At 53.3% G+C, this 22,889-nt stretch overlaps 2 protein-coding genes across 7 annotated transcripts; one reads left to right on the top strand and one right to left on the bottom strand.

Annotated features, from left to right (window-relative positions):
- Positions 1-284: 284 nt before the first annotated feature.
- Positions 285-18,045, top strand: AGBL5 (ATP/GTP binding protein like 5). Of its 6 annotated transcripts, none has more exons than XM_029938115.1 (15): positions 285-407; positions 1,563-1,825; positions 2,032-2,203; positions 2,496-2,659; positions 3,219-3,396; positions 3,806-3,984; positions 4,326-4,809; positions 5,299-5,468; positions 5,791-5,926; positions 6,557-6,759; positions 7,387-7,592; positions 14,879-15,034; positions 16,087-16,199; positions 17,033-17,163; positions 17,502-18,045. In XM_029938115.1, exons 2-15 carry the CDS (start codon positions 1,608-1,610, stop codon positions 17,671-17,673), a joined length of 2,682 nt encoding a protein of 893 aa, XP_029793975.1. In that variant the 5' UTR covers positions 285-407; positions 1,563-1,607; the 3' UTR covers positions 17,674-18,045. The 6 variants fall into 6 exon arrangements, with proteins under 6 accessions (XP_029793975.1, XP_029793973.1, XP_029793977.1 ...); XM_029938113.1 differs by having other exon boundaries at positions 1,494-1,825; XM_029938117.1 differs by lacking the exons at positions 285-407; positions 17,502-18,045 and adding an exon at positions 16,497-16,543 and having other exon boundaries at positions 598-1,825.
- Positions 17,909-19,161, bottom strand: OST4 (oligosaccharyltransferase complex subunit 4, non-catalytic). Its single transcript, XM_029938120.1, has 3 exons — positions 19,062-19,161; positions 18,801-18,938; positions 17,909-18,145 (listed from the first exon to the last, which is right to left on the bottom strand). Exon 2 carries the CDS (start codon positions 18,935-18,937, stop codon positions 18,824-18,826), a length of 114 nt encoding a protein of 37 aa, XP_029793980.1. The 5' UTR covers position 18,938; positions 19,062-19,161; the 3' UTR covers positions 17,909-18,145; positions 18,801-18,823.
- Between the last annotated feature and the right edge of the window lie 3,728 nt (positions 19,162-22,889).

Raw genomic sequence — 22,889 nt, 5'->3', positions numbered from 1 at the left:
CGCACACTGTCCTTTTATTGTGCAGGTAAGCCTTCCAGTTTATTTCTTGCTCACTTTTGTCCTATCCTCCTCCTCCCGGGCAGGCCGTTAACAGTCTTCTGAGAAGACCCGGGTGGAACCCTCCGGTCGGATCGGCCCGCCGAGCCCCCAAACGCCACTGGCTCAGGTACCCGCTAACGTTCGAGGGAACCCCTGAGTGCGGACCAATGGCGGCGAGCCTTACTGGGCGGGTAGCCAGCTGTATCTGCGGCCAATAGGCGACAGACTTCTTGTTTCCTGGCAGAGCGGGGTCCCGGCACAGCGGCGTTCGGGTTTTGTTTGGGTCCTGGGTGGAGGGCCCGGGTGCCGGGGCCCGAGGTGGCGCCTCGCTAGCGGGAGAGGGAGCGGGATCGCCGGCCCCGAGAGAGGTGAGGGGCGCTGCGTGGAGCGCGGGCCCCGCCGACCCCGGCCCCGGCCCCGCCCCCTTATCAGCCCCTTTCAGCCCGGAGCCCCTCTGGAATGCCACCCCGCCCCTCGGCCCGGCCGGGTCGGCCCGCCCCGCCCCCCAGCCCGGGACTCCCCGGCCCCACCCCCACGCCCGCACCTCTCACCCCCCAGGCCCCTGCCCAGAGTGTGGGTCCGTGTCGTCCATTCATGCCTCCGAACCCCACCCGGCCCACGGCGAGCTCGGTCAGTGTGAGGTGAGGGTCTGTCAGAGTCGAGGGTCGAGAATCACCCCTTAACTCCCTGGTGGGTCTCCACCAGCCACGTTTTTAGGGGTGCTCAGGATACCCATCACTTAGCACGACTACTGTCAGCGTAGCTTTATTCAGGGACTCCAGGGCTTTGCAGGGCGGGAGGGGGCTGGAGACAGACCCATGCCCTAACTGCAACCGAGCTACGGTGTTCAGGTGAGCAGGTGGCTTCCGCCTTGTTTCTTTTGACTTGGCAAAGGCCACAGTTTTCTAGTTTTCTTCCATTAATAGGCGTGGGGTAATAACAAAAAAGGAAGAACTAGCCCTTTCAAGGGTTCAGGGGAGCAACAGAAGGATGCCTGGCCGGTACTTGTGAGGACAGAGGAGTGGAGAGAAGCTGCCCATTTAAACTTAGGATCTCGGCTTTCGCCGCTGCTCTGCCCCGCTTGGAGGGTGGGGAGCCCATCTAGGAACAAAAGATCCAGAATGGCCCGTGTTTCAAGATGGCCATGTGTTGTGGTGGGTGTATCTGGGCTAGATTTGGGAAATCTGACCTCTCCAATGTTATTCCCTAGTCTTTGAGCTGCAGAACCGTTTGGACTCTAGCATTTCTCAACATAGTTACGCCATGGGGTGCTTCATTTTGGAATAGGCAAGCTGGAGTAAAATGGGGTCCCTTTAGGTCAGTTATAACCCTTTGTGCGGGGATAGAATCCGTTTTCTCTTCGCCTTTGCTACAAGGCCACTAAGGCCTTTTCTGAGGTGCAGAGAGCCTCCTGCTTCTTAGGGCACCCCCTAAGAATAGCTTTCATTTCTCAGGAGATGCCCAAAAAACTTGTTTTCATTGTGCTTCCTTCTTCCTGGGCCACCCCCCCCGCCTCGCCCCAGCTGTCAGGGCCAGAGTGGGCAGGAGGATGCTTTCCCGGCCTCGTCATGGAGCTGCGCTGCGGGGGACTGCTGTTCAGTTCTCGCTTTGATTCAGGGAACCTAGCCCATGTGGAGAAGGTGGAATCTGCAGCTAGTGATGGGGAAGGGGCGGCAGGTGGGGGGGCATCAGCCCCCAGCAGTAGCATCGCCTCTTCTCCTGACTATGAGTTCAACGTGTGGACCCGTCCAGACTGTGCTGAAACTGAATTCGAGAATGGGAACAGGTAAGGGGAACAGGGTGGAGGGTCTCACTTAGCGGTCTTACAGTTCATCGTATCGGTACCCTTCCTCTCCCTCCCCTCCTCGCTCTCTCCTCGCCTCCTCTGTACCGCACAGGCCTTTCCCAGGCCTCGCCTGCTCCGGCTGTCCCACGTTGCCTCTCTCCAGCCCTCGGGATATAACCACCTGTTCCTCCTCCTCGGGCCCTCAGGTCATGGTTCTACTTCAGTGTCCGGGGAGGAGCTCCAGGGAAACTCATCAAGATCAACATTATGAACATGAACAAGCAGAGCAAGCTGTATTCCCAGGGCATGGCCCCCTTTGTGCGCACGCTGCCCACCCGGCCACGCTGGGAACGCATTCGAGATCGGCCCACCTTTGAGGTAAGTTCTCCACGAGGAGGAAGGGCAGACTTGGGTGCTAAAAGTAGGAGAGGGAAAGGAGAGAGGAGGTCCCCTCGACACAGAGGACCAGGCAGGTGGGACACCAGGTTTTGGTACCAGTTTTCTGTCTAGTGCTGGCTGAGCCCAGGATAAGCCCCGCCTCAGGAAGCCTACGAGGAGCCGGACTGTCCCAGAGGGAGGGAAGTGGGCAGTGTTGAGGGTGTAAGGTGATCCCAATAGGATCTTAGTTCTCACACCAACAGCCCCTCCCTCTTCCTCCTCTGCTCCTCAGATGACAGAGACGCAGTTTGTGTTGTCCTTTGTCCACCGTTTCGTGGAGGGCCGTGGGGCCACCACCTTCTTCGCCTTCTGCTACCCCTTCTCCTACAGTGACTGCCAGGATTTGCTAAAGCAGCTAGACCAGCGCTTTCTGGAGAACCACCCTACCCATAGCAGGTGCCAACCCCTTCCTTCCTCCCGCCACACAGCAGACAGCACCTCTGTCACTTCTGGAACTTGCCCCAGGAGCCCCCAACCCAAATGTCACCAGTTCTTTTTCTGTAGAGAATGTGGGACTTTGGGTGCCTTTGACAAATACGTTTCTGTGTGACCATGACCTCAGCATACTGCCGCCTGCATTCTACCCATCCACCTGCCACTTCAAGCCTCTTAGTATCCGAGGTCCCATCAGTTATCCAGAACATAGCACTCCCATTGCTCAGCACACCGTTTTTTTTTTTTCTGTCCCAGCAGAGGGCGAGTCTGTGTACAAAGTAATCTGTAGTAGAGAGCCATAAACTGGGGCGAAAACAATGTGTTCATCCTGTTTTGTGTTCTGCATTCCAGTAATTCAGTCTACCCAAATCCCCAACCTCATTTAACACTGCGAGGGACTAGAAGGCCCCAAAGGTTAGAGCGAAATACCAGCTCCTACAAATCCTAAGCTGGTGATGGGGCTCACCTTTTGCTAGGACTTGAGGGACTTCTCCTGGCTTAATGATTTTTCTCCCCACAGCCCCCTGGACACCATTTATTACCACCGTGAGATTCTTTGCTATTCTTTGGATGGACTTCGTGTAGATCTGCTAACGATCACTTCCTGCCATGGGCTTCGAGAGGATCGAGAGCCCCGTCTAGAGCAGCTATTTCCTGATACCGGCACCCCCCGACCATTCCGATTCACAGGCAAGAGGGTGAGTGGGAACAGCATAAAGATAGCACCGGGCCGTTTCCGTAGCCCTGGGCCCTGTTGATGGCTTAAGGCCATGTTACCCCTGGGTAACAGCCTTAGCCTCGGAGGCCTGCATTCGGAGACAAGCGTGACCGCTCCCCTCCACTTGCCCGCCCTTGCCCCATGTTAGAGGACCCACCCCCCGTGTAATGTTAGAGTGCCTGGCCCCCTACCCCATATACTATTAGAGGGCCCACCCCACCCCCGTATACTATTAGAGGGCCCACCCCACCCCCGAGTACTGTCAGAGGCCCTCCCCGAGTACTGTCAGAGGCCCCGCCCCCAGTACTGTCAGAGGGCCCCCTCCCCAGTACTGTTAGAGCGGATCTAGGGAGTAACTGGCCTAATGACTGCTCTCCTCTCCGCCTCAGATATTCTTCTTAAGCAGTAGGGTGCACCCCGGGGAGACTCCATCTAGCTTTGTCTTCAATGGCTTTCTGGACTTCATCCTTCGACCTGATGACCCCCGCGCCCAAACCCTGCGTCGCCTCTTTGTCTTTAAGCTGATTCCCATGTTGAACCCCGACGGTGTGGTCCGGGGCCACTACCGGTAAGAAGCCTCCCCAGCCTGTCAGGATTGTTCCCCATCCCCCTCTCCTCTAACTTTTCCTGTATTCCCAATCCTCTTGCACCCAGACAAGGGCAGGCCCATCTCATTGTCTGGGGACAGAGACGGAACATGGCATATCTAGTGGCACTCTCTGGAAGGAGTAGAGTTAGAATAAACGCAGGTCCGTCTGGGTAGAGGGAGCGTGCTTAGGTCTCTGTGGTCGGGGTGACAGCCCACCAAATAGAGGGCCTGTTCTCATTCGTTCCTTACTAATGCAACCTGGGCCTCTCATTTTATAAGTCAGCCTCCCACAGCCCCCCTTCATCTACTCTCATGTCTAGACTCTGCCTCAGTCTGTTTTCCTACAGCACAGACTCACGTGGAGTGAACCTGAACCGTCAGTACCTGAAGCCCGATGCAGTCCTGCACCCAGCCATCTATGGGGCCAAAGCTGTGCTTCTCTACCACCATGTGCACTCCAGACTGAACTCCCAGAGCCCCTCCGAGCACCAGCACAATCCTCATCTCTCTCCCAATGCTCCCCTCTCTGACCTCAAGAAAACCAATAATATCCAAAACGAAGCTCACCTTGGGCACGCACCTAATGGGGATCACCCCGAAGGCTGGACGCAGACCGAGTCCGCAGAACAGAAGCCCAGCGGCGTGTGGATTCTGCCACACCAGTCCGCCGAGGGTGCGCAGCCAGCCGCCGATGCCATCCCTCCCAGAGAGAGTGGCGTGGCTTACTACGTGGACCTGCATGGACATGCTTCCAAAAGGGGCTGCTTCATGTACGGAAACAGCTTTAGTGATGAGAGCACCCAGGTAGGAATCCAGAGAGCGCCACGTGAGTGTGGGAAACGGTGCAGGTCAGGAGGTAAAGGTGAGGCCACAGACAGAGGGAAGGTGGCCTTGTGGCAAGAAGGCCTGTGGCTGCAAGAGGTATTCTCCCTCCCAGCAAGCTTCAGAGGGCCAAGGGGGGATGGCACTGGGACTCTGTGTCTCAGTCTTTACATAATGACCTTGGAACAAAGGCCAAGCTGTCAGCATCGTAGTCTTTATTCTACAGTTTGGGACATCAGGGGAAAAGGAGAAGTTTGCATTAATGGAGAAAAGTTAAGAGTTTAAAAGGAGATAGAAGCGTACCTTTCCAACACCTGGAAATAACGTCAAGCACACAGCGACATTCAGGGAGCGCTGACTACTGCTGACAGTTGTAATGGTATCTGCTGTGACCTTAGTCACGTGGCCCCTGCTTGCTCCTTCTTGTTTCCGTCTGTTTCTCCTGAATTGCCTTTCTCCTCCCTCAAACAGGTGGAAAATATGCTGTATCCAAAGCTCATCTCCTTGAACTCAGCACACTTCGACTTCCAGGGTTGCAATTTCTCAGAGAAGAACATGTATGCCCGAGACCGCAGAGATGGCCAGTCTAAGGAGGGAAGCGGCCGGGTTGCAATCTACAAAGCCTCAGGGATAATCCACAGGTTAGGGGAGACTGGGATATAGCTGATGAAGGAACTTCCTTAAAGAAAACCATACACAGTCTAAGTTGTTGGAGGAGCAAGAGATGGCCCAAGTCTTCTTAAGAGACAGGCTGACCATTAGCATTACTGTCTGTAGCCTAGAGGCTGACTTTCTTGGGACTTCTTGGGTACCTGATGCAGTGCCGAGGTCAATTGCTAGTTCCTTTTCTGTTTGTATCCACTCTTTTCCAAGTGATTATTTCTTAGACCACCTAGGCCGTCCCCTGTGGTTCGGTCCTGATTTTGTCTGGGCAGGACACTAATAGAGGTCTCTGTGTCTTAGCTACACACTTGAATGCAACTACAACACTGGACGCTCCGTCAACAGCATCCCTGCTGCCTGCCATGACAACGGGCGGGCCAGCCCCCCTCCCCCGCCGGCTTTCCCCTCCAGATACACTGTGGAACTGTTTGAACAGGTATGAATACAGGGGACACCTGGGGAAAAGGGGAGCCTCAAAGTCTGGAAGGGTCTTCACTCCTGCTGTCCACAGCCCTCTGAAGAGAGGCTTACCACTATCAGCATCTCACCACTGTGCTTATTTTCCGCAGCTAATGTAGAGGCAGGCCCCTGACTCTGATGGTGGGGGGAGGCCGAGTAGGTGCTATTTCTGAGCTATTTCTGAATCCCCAGCACATCTGAGTCAGATTCTTTGCCTCTTGAGCTGGTCTTCTTCCTTCTATTGGGTTTGTTCACTCCTGGGCTTACAAGCAGCACCTCTGCAGTGGACCCCAGGGTCCTAGGATGCGCAGGAGAAGTAGAAAGAGCAGCAGGTTATAGAAGAGATTGAAGCACCTCCTCCTGCTGGGAGAGCGCCTCCCGGCACCGGCCAGAAAGCACACTTGCTCCTGCCCATGAAGGATGAGCGTCCCCAAACGACCAACGCTTTTGGGAACGGCTTTAAATCTGCCGAGATAAACAAGCCCTGGCACAAAATGTAGGGTACCCACTGAGGAAACTAGGGGCCAGGCCTCCCCTTCCCTTCCACTGTGCACAGCAACCCAGGCTGGAAGTCCTGGACGCTGAGCCAAACTGGACCACCCCACAGGTGGGCCGCGCTATGGCCATCGCGGCCCTGGACATGGCAGAGTGCAACCCGTGGCCCCGGATTGTGCTGTCAGAGCACAGCAGCCTCACGAACCTCCGCGCCTGGCTGCTGAGACACGTGCGCACCAGCCGGGGCCTGAGCAGCACTGCGAACGCGGGCAGCAGCAAGAAGAGAGGCGTTCGAACTCCACCCAAAAGTAACAAGTAAGACCCTCAGGGTGGACGGAGGAAAGGGTATGGAAGTGCAACAGGCTCTAGAGCAAGGAGTTCCCAGGGATTTGTGCCCACCCCCCCAATCCCAAAAGGGCCACATGGTGAGTATATTCAGAGCAAACTAAAATTGGTAAGAAGAGTACATTTTTTAAAATGGGATCCTCTTCCCTGGAGCTACAGACTTATAGGCATCTGGAAACCGGGCCAGGGGATTCCCTGCTCCAGAGCCCAGCACAAAATTAAATGTAATTGTGGTGGGGGTAGGGGCAGGTCCTGGCTTCCAGTGGTCGGGGAGAACCGAGGGCTCCAAGGGTCAGCACCAAGGGAATAAGGAGGGGAATTCACTAAGAGCTAAGCTGCCCCGAAACGGCCCCATGGCCCTTAGCGTGTTTTCTGCGGAGCACGTGAACAAGGGCTCCCAGGCACTCTGAGATGAGCTGGTATGTCCCAGGTTAGACACCCTGTCTGTGGACACAGATTCCTCCCCTGTGCCTTGCAGTGAGCCCCTGTGCCTTCCCACCCGAGCTGCTGCGTTACTGAACAGCAGATCGCAGGGAAGGCCTTGGGACACGGCCTCCCTGGCCCAGGACTCATTGGCACCTGCTTGCTTCCTCGCAGCGGCTTGCCGGTGTCCTGCTCCGAAATGCCCTTGAGCCGCGCGCGCAGCTTTAGCACCGGTACAGGCGGCGGCGGCGGCCCACAGAACTGTCCACAGATGAAGAACTCCCCCAGCTTTCCTTTTCATGGCAGTCGGCCCTCGGGGCTGTCAGGCCTGGGCTCTAGCACTCAAAAGGTCAGCCACCGGGTGCTGGGCCCCATCAGAGGTAAGCCAGTCTGGGAGCCCCTGCAACAGGTGTTCAGTTGTTTGGGGAATTGCTGGGGAAAGTAAGAGCTTGAAGATGCACACTTGGCTGGGACCAAGGGGTGAATCAATAAAATTAGTTTATAGCGGAATCTGCAGCCTCTCCTGCGACCTTGGTGTTCCCTGCGCCATGAGCCCAGAGCAGTGCTGTGTGTGCACAGGCGGGAGTCCTGGGCGCCTGGGCTTCCGCGCGTGCCGGGCAGCAGGGCGATTTCCAAGGACAGAACACTAGCCGCAACAGGGCCACAGTGAAATGCGGAGCCTCCGTATCAAGAATGGGGTCAGACTGTCTTGTCAGGAGCAGCACTGCAGAGATGGCGACCCCTGACCAAGGTCTCTATGGGATGAAACTGTTCCTGGCTTCAGAGCCTGTTCAGAATGTGGTAGCAGAAGGATTCTAAGTCCTCCAGAGAAAACCGGAACAAGTACAGACAGCTTCTGTTTGAGGCTTACAACACACCAGTCTGGCCCCTGCCAGCCGTGGCCACAGCCGCTCAACTCCTAGGGTTGGCTTGATGAGACCCTGCCTGATGAGAGATTCTGGGTTCAAATGTATACCAGAAACAGATGGGCTTTTAGGGAGAACGAAGAGGAAGAGACCATGGAGCCATTCCGTGGGGGCGACTCAGACGTTGGTGGGGAGAGTGTCATAGTGCTGCTCCCAGGAACGCACTAAACCCCAAATCAGGATTGTTCGTGGCCTCTGGGCTGGAGACATCCCGCCAGAGTTTGGAGGCTCGTAAGCTGGAACTAGGAGCTCTGCTGGTCTCGGGGCCGCCCTCCTTAGCACCCCTGGCGCAGACTGGAAGCATGCCCTGGGGCAGCGGCCGTGGGGCCCTGCCCGCCCTGCTGGAGCGGCCGCAGGGGAGACAGCGGTCTCCTTAGCAGCTCTGACCAGTGAGACGTTTTGTCCCTGAGAAGCAACACAGTTACCCCGGCTTCTAGTCCAAGTGAGATTCTCCCACCGTTTGGAGAGGATGCTTTTGTACAGTGTGTTTGAAGGAAAGTATTAAACTAATAATAATGCCGTGTACTTAAATAGCATTAAACAGTGAACAAAACAATATCATGTATATATTTCATTTAATCCTCACAAGGACCCTGTTCAGTGGATGGTATTTTCCATTTTTCTGATGAGAAAACAGGCTGTTTAAAAGTGACTAGTCCAAGAGATCACTGCTATTAAGTAGCAGAGTTATTCACTTATCGTTATTCAGACTTCCTCTAAATTTCTTTTCCTTGTTTCTTTTTTTCTTTCTGTCAGCCTCTCATACCTCTTCACTCATAGATCCTGGGAAGGAATGTCAGCATCCTAAATTCCCCTTCCCTGACTACAAAAGAGAAATAGGAAAGAGTCTTCTCTCTAGGCCCAGGTCCTCACTGGAGGATTCTGCGCAGTTTTTCATCAGTATGTTATTATCGACCTCACCCCCCTCCCCAATGCAAAGTGTCGTATGAAGCTCCGTCAGTGAGAGACATGTATTCTGTTGTCTTTGTTACTTCTCCAAATAACAAAGAGAAAAGGTGCATGTTCAGTACTGAGTATTTCCTGGTTGACTGACTCGAAATTTAATCGGGGACACAGGGCAGTAAACAACATAAAAGCGCACACCCTCATAAACACAGGGCACGGGGGGAGACACCATCATAGACCACTCGAGAGTAAGTGGCCCAAGAATGTTCAGTTGAGCAATGGTTTTGAAGAGTGGGTGGTAGCAGACGGCTTGACAAAAGCCCTCCAGACGGAGGGTGGAAGCCAGGGCCGGCGCGGCTGCAGAGGGGCCAGGCAGCAGACCGACCTAGCTGGTGCAAAGGGCCAGGCCCTTCAGCACAGACATTGGGTGGAGAGAGGTTGGAGGAAGAAGTTGAAATGTCTTGAAACAAAGATGATGAGTTAACTGAGACACAGGACGACGACTGTATGCTTCAGAGAATGATGGGAACAAACGATTTTTGCAAGAGTGGCCTGTGAACTGTATGTACTGGGCAGGCAGGGGGAGGGGAATCCTGACAGTAAGTGCTATGTGAGATAACGAATGGCTGTACCAGGATCTGGAAAGGAGAGATAAATATATGTATCAGAAACAGGTGGCAGGGTTCGGTGGTGGTGGAAGAGAGGCAAGCTAAGAGTTTCAAGGTTACAAGCCAAAAGAAAGAGTCGTGGTGATGGTAAGACATTGTTTGGAAGAAAAAGTGGTGAGTTTCTCTATTTTAGACATGCTTGGATGTGGTGGGCTATCTATATGGAGATGTCCTGCAGGCAGAAAAAAAAGCCAGCCTCTAGAAAAGGTGACATCAAGGGTGGATCTAGGCATCATCCATACGAAGGTGTATGCAAAACAAGTGAGAAGTGATGTCCCCCAGGTCAAGGAGCTAAGAGGCAGAAAAAAGGAGGTGGCTCCAGGAAGAGACACCCTGGGGACTTGTGTAAAACCTGTGAGACCTAATAAACTAGGTCTCTAAAGTCAAAGAGTTGAGAAGAGGGTTACTAATTATACCAAACAGGAATACAGGAAGGAAGTGAAAGGTCAGGGTGCTGGAATCTTGACTCTAGGTGCTACAGTCTTTACTGCTTTGTCTCCTAGAGTGCCCAGGAGGGCTCCAGGACTAGAGATGAGCCCCAGCTTAGGATAGGGACCTGAAATGCAGACTGTGGTATTTGGACTTGGCATCTTTAACCAGCCTTCAGAAAAACAGCTTGATTTGTCCTGTTGATCCACCCTGTAGCTTTGTGCTGTTTCCTGGTTCTGCACATCTGGCTCTTTGGCCCCTGCCACATCTAGCCATACTTTGTCTTCTGAGATGGGAAGAACACAACTCCCGTATCTCTGAGACCTAACTATAAAGCTGCTATACTTTCTAAACCCAAAACTGAGACTGTGATCTGACAAAAGATTTTCTTCTGACTTGTAAATTTATAAGAAACTTCCCACTGATGTATAAAATCGTATCACATTTAACTGTATACTTAATTCATGACTATCCTTTATTGGCTAGAACAGAGCAGAAGACTGGGCTTATTCAGAAAATTTCAGAAAAGATCTAGGCAGCCCAGGTAGAAGCTTAAAGCAGAGGACAGGGAACTAGTCTGGCAGTTCTCAAGACTGTTCTCAAGACTGGAGGATGAACATTTTAGGAGGCCAACGGGCAAGGCAGCTCAGGGTGAACAGGAATGTTCCCGAGACAGGACACTGCAAGAGCCTCCAAGGAGCCACCCCACCCCCATCCTGTGACCGCAGTGCCAGGAGCTTCTTTACCTAGTCCCCCAGCTACAAAACACATGCTGAGCAGCACCTTCCCAGTTAGGCAACCAAGTGCCAGGCCAGCGGGTGCAGAAGGGCACATGGCAGCAGCTGTGGCTGCAGAGGAAGGCCAGCTCCCGGGACTAGCTAGTCCAACGACTGAGTCAGGGAAGTGGGAGGTTGAAAGCCTGCAAGATACTGGTGCAAAACAGAGCTTGAAGGAAGGCCTGCTGGGGTGAAGGTGGATAAATCAACCAGCTTCTCCAGTCGGTCATGCAGGGCAAGGACTAAGGTGAGGCCCGGTGGGGCACCCAGGACTCAGGGGCGGGCTGCACCCCAGGTGCCTCATCCTAGTCCCCACCCTGCAGTCAGGCAAGTGCCACCCAGTGACTGAAACACATTCCCTGGCCCTCTGGCCTGCCGGGGGGGACCCTGGTGTAAAAGACAAAGGGCAGTGTAAAAGCGGAGGCTGTCAGCTGTCGCCCTGCCATGGCCCCTGCCCGCCCTCCCAGCTCTGGTATTTGCACCTGCAGCTACTACAGCTACTACAACGCTTTCCTGGCCTCGGCCATGCCGTGGCTCTGCTGACGGGCTGCTTCTGGTAGAGCAGCCCAAGTCCAATGGTGAGTGGAGGTTCCTTTGAAAAGTGAGTCAAAGACAGAGGAAGAACGCCTCTAGCACCGTCACTACTTTTACTTTTTCCACTGCAAACCAGTGTTGTGGTAAAGTAGATTAAAGCCTGATGGCAGGAAATGTCTCCTCACACATCTATTTATTCTCTTAGCACCTTGCATTTATGCAATGATCAGTGAATATTTTTTGAATGGATAAAAGACAAGAAGTTGAGAGCTGAGTGAGTGCGTGTCTTTGGAGGGCATAAATCAGGTCTACGATCACCCCAGGGATTCAGTTCGATCTAGGGGGGTCCATGTAGGGACAGTTCAAAGATGCCAAGTCAAATAACTGTTCCTTTACATTTTGAAGCCATTAGATCTATTCTAACTCCTACCCTGGGGAGGTCAGTCTGGCTCTACCTCAGACCTCTGCCCCAGGATTATCCTCCTGCTCCCCTAATGGAATCTGCTGTTGACTACCATAAAATACAATCTCACCACTTCTGGAAGCGGAGTTGACTCCCACATCACTCTGCCCTCAGCCTCAAGCCACTGTTTCTATAGCTTAGAACCAAGAAATAACAGCTGGCGCTCCTCCCTCAAATCCTTGTCTCAGTGGGGACCGAGTAGGCCTGGACTATACGGGAGCCAAAAGGCAAAACATGAGAAATGGGGCTGTGTGCTCACATTGACAACTTTATAGGCAGGCCGGGCCAGGCTTTAAGATAGTCTTTTAAGGGACGCCTGGGAGGTTCAGTCAGTTGAGCATTCAACTTGATTTCAGGTCAGGTCACAATCCCAAGGTTGTAGGATCGAGCCCTACATTGGGCTCTGCATTGGGTGTGGAGCCTGCTTGGGATTCTCTCTCTTTTCCTCTGCTTGCTCCTCCTAACCCTCCCCCAGTGCACACATGCTCTCCCCCTAAAAAAAAAAAAAATTGAGGGTTAAAATGCTATCTTTAAATGCCTTATCCTTTCCATATTAGGCCTCTCCTAAACCAGACTGGTCTCCTATCCTTAAACTCTATTAGAAGCAGGATTTTTGAGTTGTGTCCATAGTATCTTTCCCATAATACGTATACTCACACTGACATTTTTTTCATCATAGGCCTGTTCTGCTTCATACCTTCCTGAGTGTTACTCCATTTCTTGCTACAACCTAGAAACATCCTAAAGGCTTTCATTCGCTTTCTTACTTGATCTCTTTCTTACCTTTCCTGGGTGGGTGAGGCTTCACCTTAACATGATTTCAACAGACCTGTGTGTGGAGATACTCAGATCATCGAGAACCCCACTATTTCCATCCTTGATCAAGTTCATTTCTACCTGGTATGCACGGTCATCTGGATATCGCCCTGATATGTTTTACTAAAGAATCACTCAGGGCCAGGTTTTACAGTATTTTTAAGTCATTGGTGGTACGTAATGCTTCAGGCTGACTGTGGCCAGGAGTCTCTGACCTCTGCTCTTTCACTGTGTGTCACCTCTGTCGTACCCTAACGTCTGTTTCTTGTTGTTGTTTGCTTATTATTGACTTAACAATTGATAGGTCTGGTTAGTTTTGACTCTTGGCTCTAACTGGTACCCAGCCTCTCAGCAAACTCCTCACAGCTAGAGTAGCTTCTGTCCTGAAATCTCTCCCTTCTATTCCTTATTCATGTAAGTGTCAATTTTTAAAAGTTTGGTTTGGGACTTCCAGAAGTAGTCTTGCCACTGCTGACTACTGCTCCTTATCGCTGGCCAAGCTTAAGTTACTGTCACCTACCTCCTGAGCTGGAGGTGTTTTCCGTCTGACACATGTTGCTTTGTTAGAGGCCAAGTGGCAGCCTGGGACCTCCACTGAATTCAGGAAGGTAAATAGCTCACTCAGGCTGAGAGCATCCGGCATCTGCCATCCCTCTGTGATGAGAAGGACCTGCCAAACCGGAGAGCCTCCCTACACCATCCAGTCACCACCTGCTCTGAGAAGCTGCAGCAGTGAGGCGCTAGCCACAAACAGTGGCCCAGAAAGAGCCGCCCCAAAGGGTATAAGCATATGTCCTTAGACTCCGGGAGATTATTGAGCCAGCCCATGGTCTATGGTGGGTGTCTGCTATTCAGGAAAACAAGTCTTTACTAAAGTCTCTGGTTTTCTGGGCAGCATTTTGTAGGCACCAGGATATATAGACTGGAGAAGACAAGGTCCTTCCCCTCAAGAGATTCCAGTTTCAAGCAGAATACTAGTGAACGATTACTGAGTACTATGTACCAGGCATGATCATAAGTACTTCATGTGTACTAACTTTTTTCACTGAGGAAACAAAAATCACAAATAATTACTAGCCAAGTGAGCAAAGGACAATAAAGGAAGGGGGAACAGTAAGTTCTACCTGTGATGGTCAAGGAGGCTTCACAGAGGTGACACTTGAGATTGGACTTAAGATGTCCAACGTCTTGCTAGAAGAGGAAACAGACACTGCAGACGAAGCACACAGCCATCAGCTACAGGGGCTATGGCAGAGGGTGTGAAGGCCCAAGTTGGCATCCTACCAAGGATGGGCGGACTGGAAGCACAGAGGGTGGAGCTCTGAATGCCGTGGTAAAGACCTCCAGTATCTCCCCTTTGCCTGAACCAAATGACTTTTGATCAGGTCTGTGTTTTGGAATAATTTCTGGCACCTGTGTGAAAGCTGGGCTTGTGCAAGGGGACAGATCCAGGCTAGAGCAACAAGTGGGGAATTTTTTTCAAAAGCTTGAATGAGAAATAAAAACCTATACCTGGACCCTGGCCATGGCAAGAGAAAATGAAGAAGGAATTCAAGCAAAGGCAGAGGCAGAATTGTCTATATTTGGTTAAATACAAATCTAAATGTGAGAGAAGAGTTGAAAGCTGAAATAGGTCTCTAGCACATTTTTCACCAAGATAAGGAGAACAAAAGGAAGGATGGGAGAAAATCAGTCCTGCCGGGGTCGAGGAGACTGCCAGGTAGAGATACCAGTAGGCCACTGTGCTGCAGCTCAGGAGAGAGGGTTCCAGAGCAGCTTGGGGGTGGGGTGGGGAGAGTATGCACGGCAGGAGGGGACCAAGGATAGGATGGCGGAGGGGCACTGGCATTTGGGGGCAGGAAGGGAGTGGTTAGAGGTGAGAGAAGCCTGGGGAAGTTGAGTTTCAGAAGCCAAGCCCAGTAACTTCCCCGCCAGAAGACAAACGGGGCGAGTGAGCAGGGTGGATGGCCACAGAGAGGAGATGAGGGCTTGCTGTGACCCAGGTAACTGGAATAAACACCAGAGGTCTTTCCACTGACCTCAGATTTACTTCCAGAGAGGGGTGCCAAGCACGAGAGCCAGCAGGGCAGTGGAGTGACAGGGCCTTGCTTACTTGCCCTTTAATCTCCCTGTGTCCCTTCCCCTCAGAGCCCCGAAGCCAGGACAGGAGACGGCGGCAGCAGCCACTGACCCATCGCCCTACTTCAAGCAGCATGGCCCCATCCTCAAATCCTGCCAGTTCTAGCCCGGCAGCCTCACAGAGCATGGGCCCCTGCCTACTGCCCAGCTCACTCAGTATATCAGGTCTGTACCCACTGCTGCCGAAATCTGGGTTGGCCAGCCTCCTTCCTTCCCTACTCCCCAGGGTGTAGACCAGACTACCCGGTAGGCTTAAACCAATCTCTTCAGCTCTTCTTTCTTGACTTGATGCAGAAAGTTAATGCAGGCCTCGCCACACCAGGGCCATCAGGTTTCCTCCTGGAACATCCCAAACCACTAGGGCACCCATGCCCTCATACAGGAAGCTGGAAGTTAACGGACATCTTTGTGTAATAAAATAATAGTTACCGTTTCTTGAGCACCTATTATGGCAGGCACTGCTCTACGCACATCATCTCACTTAACCCTTGGAGGTGAACCTGAGTGCCAGCTCCTTACTCAAGCTTCCTGACTCCAGGAACTGGGCAACATTAGACAAAACCAAAGAACAAAAAAAGGCTGAGGCCCTTCACCTATCATCACGGCAAATGCTGTGACCGTTATCATTCACATAAAACCTAGGCCACCTGCTCTCCTTTTAAGTCATACACCCAACTGGGTACAGGACTGGATGGGAATGATTCCTAAGACTCCAGTCCCACATCTTCTAACTCCCTCAGAGCCCACAACTCTCTTCAATGGGGAGCCCTCAAGCCTCCAGTCTTGGGTACTGACTTGATTCTTAAACACTTACTCACTTGGAAGGGACAGGCCCTGAAGTCAGCAAATGCATAGGGTAGTTCAGCTTGATGGGCTGGGACTCAAGTTGCAAGCTGCTACTCCACTCCTTGGACCAGACTAGAGCATGCCATGCTTCTCAACCAAGGTCCGTTTTACCCACCAGGGAACACGTGGCAAGGTCTGGAGACATTTTTGGTTGTTACAATGGGGAGTGGACAGAGGAAAAAGAAATGCCATCTAGTAGGCAGAGGCCAGGACAGCTATTAACCATTCTGCAATGCACAAGACAGGCCCCCGCAACAGAGAATCATCCAGCCCAAGATGTCAATATTGCCAATACTGAGAAAGCCTGCTCTAAAGTTACCTCTTCTTCTCCATGGCCCCCTATCCTGATGTCAGTTTTCTTTGTTTCCTAGGGAGCAGCTGCTCACTCCTGTCCTCAGGGGACAAGCCAGAGGCTGTCATGGTGATTGGGAAAGGGCTGCTAGGGACTGGACCTCGGATCCCCTGTATCAGGACACGACTGCAGGTAGCATTTTTGGGTCTTCTCCGTACCCCCGTGTAACAACTCTGGCAGAGGCCAGCAAGGCGCTGTTCGTCGGGGTAGCGGGAGGGAAACTGCTCAGCACTGCTTTACAGCCTCCCCCCAGCCGCACCAGGGAGTTGCTCTGGTGCCAGAGTGCCTGTCTGTCCAGTACCCCCAGCCCTTCAGCCAGGTCTCTTGCTTGCTTCCAACCTGCGTCCCTGCCAGATACCCCCTAACCTCGGCCTGCTAGCTTTGCCATTGCTTGCCCCTGCCCTTAGCTTCTCCTCTCTTTCTGCCCAGACCTGCCCGAGGAGAGTTCCCGCCAGGAGGGGTCCCGGATTCCCCAGGTAACACATCTGGTTGCTGCTCCTAAGAACAGCTGTGCCACCAACTCCTTATTCAGTCCAGAGTGCTCATGTTAAATTGGCCGCAGCTGGGCACAGACAGAGACTGGACGCGTGAGGCCTAAGCTGCCCTGGCAGGCGCTGAGGCACAGAAAGCTGAGAGAGAGACCCACCAGCTCTCCCACCTCTTTCCAAACACCACTTCTCTATTCAGCCAGATGTTAGCCATGATACAGCCATGCTGCTAGATCCTCTGGCCTCCCCTAGTTAAGTAGGACTTCACTGTGTATAGTCATAAACTGAACCCATGAATTCTCTAGCTACGATCCTGCCTGACCCTCTCAGCTAGGGACAGTGCCCAGAAATTCAAGGTCCCAATACTGTGTTGACCCCTGTACTACGCTCTTACACACGGAAAGTCTAGAAGCAAACCCAGAAGCAAAAAAGTTAATAGAAAAAGCCAGCCTCTCAGCCCACCCCCTGTCCACACAGGCTAGGCCCAGGTTGGGCCGGGGCTCACCGCCGACTCGCAGAGGGATGAGAGGCTCTTCGGGCCCCACATCCCCTATGCCCCGGACCAGGGAGAGCAGTGAGCCGGAGCCGGGACCCAGCTCTGCACCAGGGTGAGCACCCGGGTCCAGTCCCTCAGCCCACCTATCACTTCTAGCCCTTCCTTCCCTACTCCCTCTGACCTCCAAAAGACTAAAGGTAGTTGCATTGAGAATCTAGTCCCTGATTTTTTTTCCCATCATGGCCTCAGCCTTCACTCCAAAGGACAAGAAAACAACTCCTTGTTAGGGCCTAAGGCCTAGGAGCTGGCTCCTTCCAGCATCAGCCCACTGTGCAGTGCTCAGCCCACCTAGCCTAGCCATCTCCCCGCTCTCACGTCCAGCCCCTGTCAGACAGACTAGAAGAGGGCAGAGTTTTCACAAGCCTGATTCCTCTCTCTTCTCTGTTGCAGGCTGCCTCAGGCAGGGGCCCCACGGCCCAGCTCTGCCCCTGCCTTTTCTCCTATTTCCTGTAGTATGTCTGACTCCCAGTCCCGGGTATGTTACATCGGGGGGCCCTTGGGCCAACCTGAGGTTTGTTTTGTCTCTAAATCACCCCCACTCACTGTTTCTCCCCGGGTTTGATGCCTCCATCTTCATTCCCGGATACAGTCCCAAGACGGGGTACACAGTGAGAAATGTGCTAGTCCCCTCCCTCGGCTCTGGCTCCCACGTGACAACCACAAGGCCTAGATGAATGAATGGTGACTACCAGCCACACTGTTCTGAGGCATCGCAGAGCATCACCCTGAGTCAGGACAAAACAGAATCCTGCTACCCCATCCCACCCTCCACAGCACAAGATTTGGGGACCACAAAAAAAATATATATCTCTATTTTTATATTGGGGGGAGAGAGTAGAAAAGAAAGCCCCTATACTGGGCCCTACTCAGTGGCAGCTTCTTGTTCCATAGGGTTAAGGAAGACTTTAGGAAATAAAAGTTGTTTGGAAAACTCCAGGTGTAGTTGCTTTGTATGTTGTGATGGGTAGAGGGATGAAGTGAAGTGTGAAGGCCCCTCACACCCTCCATCTTGCCTCAGACTATGTCCTGGAACCCTAGAAAAGAGGGGGAAAGACCCGAGGTAAGGAAAATGCTGCAGCTGTCCTCTGGGGAAATCCTTCAGGCATCAACTCCCATCCAACCTGTTCCCCCTTTACATTTTTGACTAATACTTAAGGGCCCCCACCCCACTTCACCTTTCTTGTCTAGGACTTGGATGTATAGGAGCCGACCCCTAACTCAGTGCCTCTTGCTCCCCAGTTCTACATCAGTACAACCCGTCCCCGCCCCCAATTCTGCCTAATTAAAGCCTAAACAACCCTGGAGAAGTGAGGACTACTTAAGTGAAGAGCCTAAATCCGCATACTCGGATGGCACCCTCAGCACCTTTGTTCCTTTCTGTGTCAGTGTCTCTTTGTTCTCAAAGGCCCAACTTGGGCATGGGGGTACCATGAAGATGGGGGCACCATGAAGACAGGACAGGGGCTGAGGAGGATTAGGAAACTGACCCCCATTCTAGCAGGGAGCAGTTTCAGCGGGAATGGGCAGGGCACTGTAAGGCATTCCCTACTGTGTGCGGATTAAGGAGCTCAGTTCTGGACTGTATCATGCTTGGCCCGGCACTTTCTGAAGTTTCGAGCCCTGCAGGCCCTGGCGCGGCCTCGCCACTCCACTCTCCGGGGGCTGGGCGCTGCAGCCCCGGATAGTTACCTGGGGCGGAGAAAGCGCCACTTTCATTCCTGCTTCTTGGGATTGTTGACGGCCACGTAGTGATAGAGAACCACAAGCAGGAAGAGCGACACGCCCAGCATGTTGGCGAAGATGGCGAGCTGCACGTCTGTGATCATCCTGCGGAGAAGAGGAGGAACTGAGCCTGGGGCTGGCGCTCTCCTCGCCCAGGCCGGGACCCGTTCTCGCCCCCTGGCCCAGCCACCGCCGAAGCGCCGTGGAGCGCGCTTGCGTGCCTCTCACCTGATCAGCGGAGCTCAAGGCGAAGCGGTCTGCGCACTAGCTCCAGGTAGGAGTCCCGGCCCGGAAGTTGGTAGCGCGAGCGAAAATCCAAACCAGGCACTTCCGGCGGTGCTTTTCGGCCGGAACGGGCTTTCTAGCCCCGCCGTCTCGCCTGCTCCCCGAGGGGCCGCGCGGGGGCGGGGTCTCGGGCGGGGCTGCGGAGGGACGGCCCCCTCCGTAGGGGGTGGACGAGCCGCGGGCGGAGCGCAGCTGGACGCAGCTGGCGCTGCAGGGGACGCCGCGGAGTAGTGGCCGCTTCCCCGAAGCCCAGCAGCGGGCTGGGACGAGGGTGCGGCGGCGTGGTAGGGTGAGAGGCTCGGCCTGACCCCTAGACTCCGACTCCCACTTCCTGCCCTGGCCCCCCGCGCTGCTGCCCACCCTCCGCTTCCCGGCTGGGCCCTGCCAGGTGCTTCCTTTGGGCCGTGCCCTCAGGGTCCCCTCCCTGGCCCCAGCGGCGGCGGAGAGGGCGGTGAGAGGCGGTGCAGAATGGGGAGAGAGCTGGGGCGGCCGGGTGCTCCTCCCCTCGGCGCCCGTCTTTTTGCCCCACATCCGCCGAGGGGAACGATCCTGCCTGTGATCTGACCAGTGCCTCCCTTCCCCGGGCTCGCTCCCCACCCCCCACCTTCGGGGGTGGGCGTCGGAAATAGGGTGGACCCTCCCGGAATCAAAACCCAAACCGTGGGACTTGGGCCAAGTGGGAAATCACCCCCCGGATGCGAGGGAGGGAAAACGGGAGGGAGGGCTGGGACAAGCAAGAGTGGCTGTGTGTTCTGAGCCGAGTGGATCACTGAGGAGAAGGGAGACTGTGGGTAGATGGCTGAGGGTCTCTGGTGAGGGAGAGGCCCTGGAGCGCTACAGTCCTCTGCCCCCAGCGAGAACCTACTCCCCCCACCCCACCCCCGCCCCTTGCTTTCCCTCCGCTTCACCATAAAAGGGAACGGCACGGAGCCAGGCTGGGGCCGGGGGCTGGGCTGTTACTCTGGAGCTGTCAGGGGTAATGGAAGCCAGTTGCTTTGCGGTAGAGGGGAGCCAGGGCTCAGGGGACGCTTCTGCTTCTCTGAGCCAAGGAAAACTACAGGAGCTGCTGTGGGACTGGAGCAGCTGGGGCAGGGGACCGTCCTGCTGCCTGGTATGGGCCATGAGCAAGGGGCGCACTAGCCCAGAGCTGGCTTCTGAGACCTGGGACCATCAGCAGTGTGTCCTCTGTGCTCTAGCCCAGTGACCCCTAAGGTCAGTCTCTGCCTTTAGCAGTCTGTAATTCCCCCTGTCCTCCCCCATGTCACCACCCCCCCCAGCCTCCACCCAGTATTTCCCAGAAGTTTCCTATTTAGAATCCCAAGCCCATGTCCCCTCTACTTAACAGTGAAACTCCAGGCGTGTCCATCCTGGTGTCCCTCAGAGAGTGGTCTGTTCCCAGCTCTGCTCTGGGAGAATGAGGGTCTAGGTCTTAAAGGATTACACACATTCTTATTTTTGGCTCCTGGAAATTTGAAGCAGATCCAAGTCCAACCAGACACTTAGATCTACTGTTAAAACAGAACCAAACCCTGGAAAGTAGACTTTCTAGACTACAAATGACATGAGGGAAGACCTTGGAAGTGTTTCAGATTCCAAGGCTGTCCTGAAACCAACTAACCTTAGGCTGTCAGAGCTGAAACAGGCCTTGAAGATCATTTTACAAAGAAGGAAAATGAGGCCCAGGAGGTAATTGATTTGACCAGGACTCTACAAAGAGTTTGAAACCGTCATCTGATCCACTTTCCTCTGTTCCATACTGTGTGTCAGACATGGTCTTGACAGGTTATCCGAAGGCCAGGGACAAGAGGAAAAGGATTTGTCTTAGAACCATCCAGAAATGTCCTTCACCTCTCTGAACTTCCTGTGCCTAGGTCAGCAAATCTTTATCAGCCTCGAATGGGTCATTTGGCCTAGCGCCTGGGGAGACTGAAGTTAAAAATCATCCCCAGGACTAAACTAGACTCAGCTAAGAACTAACAAAGCTTGAGAAAGCTTGGGTGAAAATGAATGTGGGAAGTGAAACAGGCAAAGCCTCATCCTTGGGGGAATTAGAGGAGAGAGAGGATTGAGGCGGGCGGGGGGCATATGTGGAGCTTACTCTCTGGGATTAGTGTGACATTTTCAAGGAGAAGACATGAGGGAAGGATTAGGCCAAGGAGTGAAAAGGCAACACCACCCAGGAAAGGGGCCCGGGCCCTGAATGCAGAAAGGCTGGCTCTTAAAGCATTGTCCCTGTGGGAAGGGTTGGGAGGAAAAGGAAAATGTGTACATTTGAGCAGGAGTGGCCTTTCGCTCAAGAGTCCCCCAAAAACTTGAATTCCCATCTGGATTTGCATAACCCAAGGCCCAGCTCTTACTGTTCTCCATTTTTCCCCTCCCAATGTTTAGTGCTCTGACAGAGGGCATTAGACATGAAATGTGTATTACATATGGGGCCCCCAGCTGTCCTGGCCTTGGCGCATGAGCTCATCACTCAGCCGCTGATGGGTGACTGAGTAAGTTAGTTGTCCAGTAAAGCAAGGATTTCCCATTGGCACCTAACCCTTGATAATCCCCTATCCTGGAGAGGGTATAAAATAGATCTTGTCTTAGTGCCCCCAAGGACTCAGACATTTTTGGTCTCCGGAATTCTCTTGGCACTTTCTTTGGACATTTGTGGTTACTTGTCAAGACCACTGCCACCGTCGATGTATTTTCTCTAACAGTCTCCACTGCAGCCTGCTTGCTCAACACCTCCAGCCTCCCCAGTGAGCCCGGAGCCACCGATGTATCTGAGATATCACAAACATTCCATGACAGCCCCTAGGTCTTGGCTCCTAATTACAGGACTAAATGAAATGCAACCTACTGCAATTGTATTTCAAAGCCAACAGTTTTTGGCTTGACACACTTAAAATACAACAGATTTTTAAGTTTAAGGGAGGCACCCATTTAAACCAAAGGAATGAATGACAACTGAACAGTGACAAGATGCCTAGGATGACTTTTCCAGGCTGTCAGAGGCCCCCTAAAGGGAGGGAGCGTGGCAAGAACAGAGTGAGAAAGACCCCAGCAGCAGCCAGGGCAACCTGAAGTGGGTTGGCTTCCTGCCAGGGCCAGGGCCAGGGCCTAGAACGGATGCAGAGACCAGGGACAATGCCGCAACTTCTTCCCCTGACAGCAACTTTCAAATCAGAATCTCCTCGAACTCTTGCCTTCAGGTCTCCTGTGTGCTGACCCCCACACCCCCTGTGTGCTGAGGGGTAGCCACAAATTTCCATTTCTCTGGATCCCAGCATTCACTTTCACCATCCTGTCTTTTTGCAAACATTTCTCCCAGCCATCAAGATCACATTCTGGGCCATAGGACCTCCGAGGCAGATCACTCAGAGTCACATAGAAGATTTGGTGACATCCATTCTCATGGTTTTCAACTATTGCCCTGTGAATGGTTCCTGGGATCAAGACCCATGTCTCTGACCATCTCCTGGACATTTAGTACCATTGAACTATGTTATTCTCGTCTTAAACTCAGTATGTCCAAACTAAGGTCATCTTCTTCCAAACCTGTTCCTCTTCTCAACTTACCCATCCTGGCTCAAACCCCGGAATCTCCTCTGATATCTCCCTTACCGTGGTCCCTCATTCCCCAGGCAGTCACCTCTCAATCACAGTCTTCTCTTCCCATAGACAGTAGCCAACAGACCTCCAGCAGAGCCTTGGGATTTACTCAAAGGGATAACACTCCTTAGGGGAGGAGCTGGAACCAGTGTCCTTGTGCCTGACCCCCTG

This window comes from Suricata suricatta, chromosome 4 (assembly GCF_006229205.1).
Source record: "Suricata suricatta isolate VVHF042 chromosome 4, meerkat_22Aug2017_6uvM2_HiC, whole genome shotgun sequence".
In the NCBI taxonomy this organism is placed as follows: Eukaryota; Metazoa; Chordata; class Mammalia; order Carnivora; family Herpestidae; genus Suricata; species Suricata suricatta.
This window is presented reverse-complemented; position numbering and strand designations above follow the sequence as displayed.